The 8861-nt window shown below is 41.4% G+C and overlaps 1 protein-coding gene and 1 long non-coding RNA gene across 8 annotated transcripts in view; one reads left to right on the top strand and one right to left on the bottom strand.

Moving 5' to 3' along the window:
- Positions 1-8861, bottom strand: part of TASOR (transcription activation suppressor) — a 35109-nt gene that overhangs the window by 4925 nt on the left and 21323 nt on the right. For 3 of the 7 annotated variants that reach the window (XR_014590921.1, XR_014590922.1, XR_014590923.1), the window contains exons 16-23: positions 7895-8033; positions 6077-7050; positions 5271-5393; positions 4595-4754; positions 3918-4026; positions 3586-3764; positions 3344-3502; positions 308-498 (exon numbers count right to left, since the gene is read on the bottom strand). Coding sequence is in view for 4 of the 7 variants with exons in the window: in XM_083869804.1 (XP_083725930.1) it covers positions 2145-2707; positions 3344-3502; positions 3586-3764; positions 3918-4026; positions 4595-4754; positions 5271-5393; positions 6077-7050; positions 7895-8033 (2406 nt within the window). In the remaining 3 variants the exon portion in view is untranslated. Of the gene's footprint in view, positions 1-6; positions 499-1076; positions 2982-3343; positions 3503-3585; positions 3765-3917; positions 4027-4594; positions 4755-5270; positions 5394-6076; positions 7051-7894; positions 8034-8861 lie in introns of those variants that run through there. The other 4 variants (XM_083869804.1, XM_083869803.1, XM_083869805.1 and 1 more) reach the window with 3 other exon arrangements.
- Positions 1-8861, top strand: part of LOC310913950 — a 293389-nt gene that overhangs the window by 273091 nt on the left and 11437 nt on the right. The window lies entirely within an intron of this gene.

The following is an 8861-nucleotide window of genomic DNA, read 5'->3' as shown; positions in this document are numbered from 1 at the left end:
TCAAGTACTCCCAGATTTTAAGACCATGGTTCGTCACACAATCTGGTACAATTAATTGATAAAAGGGGAGTTCTTTTTTTCAGAAAAAAATTACTTGCCTTGATTGGGAAAGGGTAACAAGTGTTAAGACTAGTCTGGTACTGGTTCTTAACTTGAATAAATCAAATCCACTGTTTATATAGGGAAAGAATCAGCTTTAGTCAAAAGTTTATGGGGTTTTTTTGGTTTTTTTAACTGCCCTTTTTAACCAATAATTTTGTCCCAACAAATTTTTTTAATTTAGAGTTATGCAGTTTCAAATACTTACCTGGTATCAAACAGTACCCAGAGAAAAGCACTAAAATCAAATTACGAATAGGAAATCCCCCAAACACAGGACTCTGGATGACGTGAAGATGAGTAGTCAAAGTCAGGAGTCTCAGCAAAGGCAGCAATGCAGCAACAAGGGCGGTCTGGAGACTCCACAGCTGCTCACTGTGGCTGCTGCCTTCCAGAAGCCTGAGGCAGAGGACAATGAACAAAAGAAAATCGCTGAGGGTGAAAAGGTTGGTAACTCAGCAGATGTGAAATTTAAAAGACAGGATTAAAAAACAGATAAAACTATACTTACCCCAGTGCTAGTTCACAAAACAAATAAACAAAACAAAAACCTGAAAGCCCCAGTGTTGTCGTGCATATCTTTCTCTGGTCTGCCTGGTGTTCGGCTGGACCACCTGCTAGCTCTGATACGCCTCAACAGAACCGTTGTGTGGGTTCTTGGCTCTGCAGCACCTTTACCTTCACTGTCACGGCCGTGGTTTGAAAGAGGGGAAACTCTCGAGGCTCGGGGAACAAAGGTTTTATTCGGGGAGCACAGGGGAAGCCCCTGACCCCAGCCCAGTGCCTCAGGAGAGAGACCCTGAACCTGGGCTGCAGGGAGTTTTTGTCCAAAACAATTTGGGGCGTGGATACAAGTTATAAACCAATGAAACAAAGCAAGGTGGCAAATGCCAACTGAATTACATAAACACTAACAAATCAAGGTAAATTGGGGAGGGGTCCCTGGAGGATCCACCAACCACTGGCCGAACCTTCAGACCTTGGAGATAATTGATGGACGGAAGGGGGGAAGATACATTGGAAAGGATGGGTAGGGACTCATCCCAGGGAGGGACCAATGGGAGACAGTCTCTGGGCAGAGACCTGGGTTGTCTTAGAAACTTACCAACTTTTGATAAGAACACATTCCAGGATAGGGGGCACACTTAAGGTGGCTAAAAAAACTACACTAAAATTACAATTAAAAACTATACTAAACTTATAACTAAAACCCATAAAACAATTCCAGCACCCCCACACCCCAGGAGTCATTAAGCTGAAGTGGGAGAGGATTGAGGTTTTTCTGATGCAAACTGAACTCCCACAGTCATTAAACCCCTGTTTGTCGTTCTATCATTACAGTAATCACAGTGGCCACATAAAAGCTGGGAGGACACTGATGGTGCTGCAATGGCACAGAGCACCAAGTGAGACACAGAGATGATTGCTAGGCATGAAACCAGGCTCGGATGAAAAAACCACAAACAAAGCAACATGTTAGGAAGTCCCTTGTGCATTAAGAGTTTATTTGCTTTTTTGTAATGGAACTGCACCACTGATTACTCTAATTGAGGTATTTAGCCAAAATCCAGTATATAGTCATGAAAATAAGTACACTGCCTTAGACCTATGTAAAAACATTGTACAAAATTTGTGTCAATGTCAAATAAATACATTAATATTTATATAAAGAAACATGACTTGGATACTCCTGCAGTTAAAAAACCCAACTGGTTCTTTCACAGATTTTAGGCAGACATTCAGCTTTACATTAAACAGACATCAAACTGAAGCCTAGGTAACAGATCAAATACAAATGTAGAAACTTAAAAGTGCCAACAAAACAAGATAATTCAAGTACAGTAAATGTTAAAAAATATATGTAATTATTTAAATTTTCAGATGGTTCCAACAGGGACAGGCCATCAGGAATTTAAATAGAACATGAAAACATCTGAAATAATAATAACAAGAAACATTTTGTTCCAGAATAAAATAGAAATTGTTAATACAACATTTTAGAAACAGAGAAGTCCACAGCAACTTAGAAAAAGAGACTTAAAAGTTCATTTCTGTTCTGAATATGGCCTGGAAGAATCACAGCAGCTATTCCAGCCACCAGGTGATGATGACTTTTCTGTATCCATGCTCTGATTGTAGGCAGATAGAAAATAATTGCTCCCTTCTTGGTTTTGATTTGCAGGAGAAATTGGGTATGTTGTTCCCAGAAAAGTCTGATGAGTGAGTACATTAAAGTGGCTGAATTGATGGGACATGTTTAATTGTCTGCTATAAACCTGGAAGTTACTGAAAGGAGTTTGTTCGACTGCATTGTGTTTTTCTCTTTCAGCAGAGCACGTTGTAAAAACTGGAGTTATTGGCTGTTTCTCTTCCAAGTCAGTTTTGTAAGTCTTTTCCACAGGGCCAGTTTGTGCTTTGGGAGATAACTTTGTAACTGATAAGCAGCTTGCTTTAGCATCTACTCCATGTGGGCCCTTGGCCTCTGTCTGCAAAGCTTCCACATGAGTATCGTACTTAGAGGCATCACTGCAGATTTCTATTTCTGACAATTCATCCCCTGAATCCAGAGACATGTCCTCCTCATCCTTTTCATCCTTTTCTACATGAACTACATTAAAAGAGAGAGAAAGTCCTATTCTATTGAAATACAAACTTTGGTTAAAAAAGCCATACACTACTCACAGTGTTACACTTCAGGTCTGCCAGTCCAACAGCACTTTCTTGGTCTTCTGTCACTCGTGTTCACTTACTCAACACACACACTTAACCCTCTGTGGGAGTGTCCAGTTACTTGGTGCTAAAAGCTTCTGCACACCGTGTTCATATTTAGTGCTGGGAAATCCCAACTCCCAGCTCCAAAGGGGACAATGTCAAAACAGCATCTAAAGTTACACAGCAGGTGAGTATTTGATCAGAAAATTAAAGGAGTACAGTTACTGACATCTCGGTACAGTTTATCTACTCTAAGCAGATAAAGCAGGTAGAGACAAGTCTATTCTTTTCCTGACAGATGCCCTGTCTAGTGCCTCAAATACCATGTTAGCCTGTACTTCAGTATTTAAGGTCTCTGGTGCTCCATCCCCACAGCTTTTCCCCCATCATTTCAAATAAGAAGAGCAGCTTGAGAGTTGGGTTTTCCTTGCCAGCTGCAGTGGCCACTGACCAGAGTCAAGGCACACTGTCCCAGGACCTCTACCCCATGCATGCAGTTTGGAAAGGAAAGTTTAAGTGTGTTTGACATTACCTGATTGTCTTTGGCCAGCACTGCAGGGAGGAAGGTGGTTCTGCTCAGTAACAGAGTTGTGATACCCAAGGAGACTTTTAAAGTTCTGCATGAAGTCATCAACAGCAGCAACCACTATGCCATTATCAACATAACTCGAGAGTGTTTTGAGATTCTTTTCTAAATACAGAAAAGAAGGGTTTGCATTAATATTTAGCACCCATTAAAAAAGGGGGAGAGGTGATCACAAATGTGGAGGTTACCTGTTAGGAAGACAACATGTCTCTGTTGTATGTTTTGAGCCTGAAGCCTGATGAGACAGTCAAGTTCTGGAGCATTTCGAGTTTGAGAATCACAGTTATGGTAAGACAGAATCTCAACCAAGTGCTTCTTTTGATAGGTGTTCAGAAGGGTGAGCAGGTTCAGGGCATTGGCATTCATCCTGCAGTGAGGAAAAGATCACTATTAAAAACAATTTAATGTCAGTCTAAATATCAAAAGACAAACATAAGAGTTGGTTCTATTTAAGTGTGTTTTGGAGGGCATAATGAAAGCTGAAACATTTTACCAGCTGGTATTACAAAACCTTACTTACCTCCCCAGCTCTTTTAGTTTTTTTTGTATTTTGCAGTGGACTTTCCACTGCCATTTTCCATCTGGGGTATTGAGATCCTCCAGAAATGTTAGGAACTGCTTTAGTTTATCTGTTATAGAGATATTGAATGAAAGTTAAATTTTGTGGTATGTAGACTGAAAATACTGCTTCAGTATAAACAAAAAGCTGTTTTCTGTTTTCATCACAGTCACACAATTAGAAACAGCAGCCACTCACTGCAAGTTTTCTTCCAGGCAGACTGGCCAACAACAGTATCATAAAACTGAGCTGCTTTCTGTATCTCAGGTGCCCAGCAGTGGTATTTAAAAGCTGACCTCGGCATACACCCTCTGCCTTGCTAAAACATTTTAAAAAAATGTGGCTTCATTAACTAGTCAATTTCAAATAAAGAAAAAGTATATACAGTATATTTGTGGATGGAGTAGTAGAGAATAAAAGGCTCCACAGACATAACTACACAATGTAATACAAACCACAGACAAAGTCTCCCTGTTCATAGGTTCTTCAAGGCCACTGGGCTGGGAAAGAGACTGAATTAGCTGAAGTTCTCAAAAAATATTGGAAGACCTGATCCTTCACTGTGGTGAGTATGGGGCCTCTCAGGTACTGCAACATCAGGATTTTAGTTCTAAAGCTTCCAGAAGGATCACACTTACCTGTAGTGATGGATTCCGGGTTAAGGACAGATTCATCTGACACAACAAAACCCCCAGACACAAACAGCTCATTGTAAGTGTGATTTTTCACATCATCCAAACTATCTACTCCTGCAAAGCTGACACAGGAGAGCCTCTTCAGAGTCACCAGGCCAGGGATCTGTTTAAAAACATTTGAAATCAGAGACGTAACCACACGTCACACAGAAAAAAGAACTACAGAACTGTTCTACCTACTAAAACTAGGCACCAAACTTCAAAACACATTTTCAAAAAATTACTGTTTCTTCTCTTGCCTGGGGAGGTGCTCTCTCAGGAGCATTACAGTAATAAGGTAAATAAATGTTGAGCACTTGGAATAATTTTACTTTCTGTCCACCACAGGGTCTTAAACTGTCAGGAACAGCTCAGGTCATCTGAGAGCTGCCTTCACCTGCTGTTAGACCATCACAGAACCAGAAGCATAACTACTTGTGCATGGTTGTGGAAGAAGTTATGGGTAAATGTTGGGACAAGACCATTTTTACTACAACCATTTTGTTTCTTGAAACAGCAGCTAAACACAGGGCACTACTGAATGCTGTGCTGATAGAAGGAAGCAGCCTTGCTCCAAATGAGCTCCTCTCACTACTGCCAACAGCTTTCAGTAGCATACAGTTACTTACGTGGGACATACCTTATGGATGAGGCTGGCAATGTCTTCATTTTGGATAATGATCAACAGTTTATCTGAACAATCTCTTCTTTGAAGGAACTGCTCTGGATGGCACTCTGTATTCCCTAACTTTCTAAGATATTCCTGCCACCAGAGAAAGAAGAGACAAGGAAAAAGTCAATAGGTAGTTTGGTAAAAACAATGCCCACATGACACCCAGAGCAAGGTTTTCAACTTCAGTGAATCCCAGAGGGACTGGCTTCTTTATCTCTCCCATACATTAATCAAAAGGATGCAGCAACACAGAGCAGCTGTTTCAGAAGTCAGTCATTTCTATCAAATCACTCACACAGCACCAACTGACAGTATCAAACTGCCTGAGTTTTCAAGGAAAGCCAGAAGTTTACAACTTTCATCTTACACACTGAAGTGTACAGAAGCACAGTGATTTCTCAAAGTTCTCTCTACTATTAACTAGACAGGAAGAGAAAAAACCCCAAAGGCACACAGAGTTACTTTTCATACATTCTTTCTAAAACGGTAGCTATCACATTTCTTCCCTCATTACCTTTTTTCTGTAAGGTCACTCCCTGGCAAGATCTTCAGAAAGGACCAACCTACATACAGCCTGTTCTGTTTTCCAGCTCCAAGAAAAAGACTTATGTAAAAGCTAAATATAAGCAAGACTAACTCAAAAGCTCAAGGAAGAAATGGGACAGGACAGCCTACTGTCACAATTCACTTTCACAGTGAAGTTGACTCAAGTTTCATACAAGTGGATTTGAAAGTTCTGATACTAGAGAGAAGTTGAACTGAAATAGCTTTACCTTGATTTCTCTGCAGAGAACACTTTCTTCCTCTTCATGAACATAAAATTTGACAGCGTTTTTCTGTACATCTTTAATAATTTCGACGAAACTCAATACGTCAGGTATTAACTGGCTAAATACTTCAGGATTTAACCGGTTTAATACTTCAGGATTTAACCGGTTTATAAAATCAGAAAAATCAGGTTGAGTTGAAATGTTTAAGTTCTCAGGGGATTTCTGAGTGTTTTCTGGTGGTTCCACAGGACCCCCACCAGAAGAAGTCTGGTCCTCTGGTTCAACATTCCCGTGAGCCATTTTCTCCCTCCCTAGGGGCAGGCCTGCTGGAGGCTGCTCCTGAGAGTGCAGCTCTTCCCCCAGGTCACTGCTCGGGGGCTCTGGGAGCGGCGCCATGTCACTGTCCCTGCACACGGCCAGCGCAGCGGGCACAGCCCGAGGGGCACTGCTGCTCCCCACCTCCAGGGCTTCAGGGCTGCAGTGGGCTGGGCCAGTCTGCTTCATGCAGGAAGAAGCCAAAATGACACTATTCAGCTTCTCACTCAGGCTCTCGATATATTCTTGGACAGAAACCTCTGATGCCTGCAAACAGATGTGCTCAGAAAGTCTCATTATCCTCTCCCGGGCAGAAAGGACTGGTGTGGACATGCCACTGATGTAAGCAATGTTCTTTTGCTGCAAAATTTCTTGAATCTTTCTTGCAAAGAGCTTATATTCGTCTAACAGAGTTGTCTCTATTACTGCACTAATGGAATGCTTAGCTGTAGGAGGGTCATCTCTTAGCTCATACAGATCTTCAAGTTTCTCCACTTGTCCTGTGTAATGTCCATCATCTGCTGTCCCCTTCTGTGTGTCTGAAAACGGAGAGCAGGGCAACTGAGAATCAGGATTTCTCTGTCGATTTACTACCCGGGGGTCATTAGGAAGTGCATCTGTTGGTGGCAAGTACTCCAGTGGCTCTTCTGGTGATTTCAGACCTACAGAGGAAGAGTTCATCATCACCATCATCATCATCTCACATTTGAAAGTCACAGACAGCTGATACATCAAAACCTCCACATCACAGCCTGAAAACAGCATCACTGTTATGCCTTCCCCACCAACCAACTTAAATCCAACACTCAAGTGTTACAGTCTGCTGAGGTACAGAAGCACAGCACATTTAAGAGCTCCTAAGACAATAACACAGCACAGTCAAAGTCTGCTGAAAAAGCAGTATACAAGTCATTTTCCCAGATTAAAACTTAGAGCAAGCATAACAGGATATACGTCCATTACAAATTAAAAATTAAATTAGGAATCAAGGAGGGCAACATATTATTCAAGTATTTTCATTTGCTACTACATTAAAATCCTCACTTTTAAACAGCTTAAACACAAATGACCTTGTGGAATTGAATGGCAAGCTGCACCTGATCTTGCAATTGTGATCACAAGGTTTTTTTCTAGAAAGGGGAGGATATCAGTCTGATTGATTACTGACACAGCTTCAGTGGTGCTGCAAGGAGTGCTGAAAGCCCCTCATAACCCCAGCTCAGTTTCTTCACCATCTATATTCAAAACTATAGTTTTGTTTGTTTTTAAAGCAGTCACATCTCTAATTTGTGTCAATATGAAGCCAAACCAATATTCTCCACCAGTATCTGTTTCCATCCAGCATATTTCTGTATTTATCAAATATAAGAAACAACTGCACAGGCAATAGATGTGCTTGTGTATCAACATATGATCCAAGAATGGATCTATGAATCCAGATACAGACCTTTAGAATATGTTTTCATCCACTATTTGTAGGAATAGAGGAGTTTAAACCCATCTTACCTGTAATTGGAATAAGTTTCCAGTGCAGTCCAACTTCTCCTGCATTATCTGAGCTGGGAAGTTGCCTGCGATAGCCACGTTCTGTAGGTGCACTGGGACAGGGACTGTAGTCTTCAAAGATACCCCCAGCGCTTGCCTCCTAAAAAACAAACAAAATGCTCATCTCAAAACAACTTCTTTTGGTTTTGCTTACTATGAAGTTTTTACACTCTGAGCAGTTGACAGAAAGAACACCTCTGAGTTCACCAGCACACTACCAACTCTGCCATTAATCTAGTCCAGTCAAACTTGGAAACCTTTCCATGAGGCACTTCCCGGGTCTGTCATGAAATTACTAAGGCAGCCCTGAGCACTGGCCTGACACTATAGAAGCTAGGGGTGGCAAAGAGGAAGGGAGGGGAGAACTGACTGCTCGCTCACTCTTTCTAGGATGTTGTTCTGATACCTGACTAAAGCCACGAGATGTTGGCACTGCTGAGGCACTGCCTGCAACTAGTATTGGGCTTTTAAACAAGCTAATTTCATCACACACTCCAGATGGGTAGAAGCAAAACAGCGTGGAGATTACAGGTAGGACACACTCATTCCTGCTCTGTGACTTAGAAACTGGGCTTTGTGTGTAAATACCAGTAACAGAGATCATGGAACAACCATTCTTGTAGGGTAATGAGCCAGAACAGGGAGCTGAGGCATTGTGATCCTTAAGCAGAAGGGAACTCATATATAGCATTGCACCAAGGCACACAAAGAAAGCTGAGCATGCAGTGAAATGCTCAGAATTCTTCAACTCTGCTCCTTTTTTATTACAGAAAGAATAAAGAACCAGGAACACATGCTTAAGAGTGGAGAAAATTTCCATCTATGTTCCTACCAAACAGAAAAGCTTCGTAGAAAAGTTAGTACATATCTGTGTTTGCCTCTGTAAAATAAATAGAAGGTTCTTTTCTTTAGGCTCATAATATTTATG

Source organism: Zosterops lateralis, assembly GCF_965231275.1.
Source record: "Zosterops lateralis genome assembly, chromosome: 11".
NCBI lineage: Eukaryota > Metazoa > Chordata > Aves > Passeriformes > Zosteropidae > Zosterops > Zosterops lateralis.
Note: the sequence above shows the minus strand (reverse complement) of the source record. Positions and strands in the feature narration are given on the sequence as shown.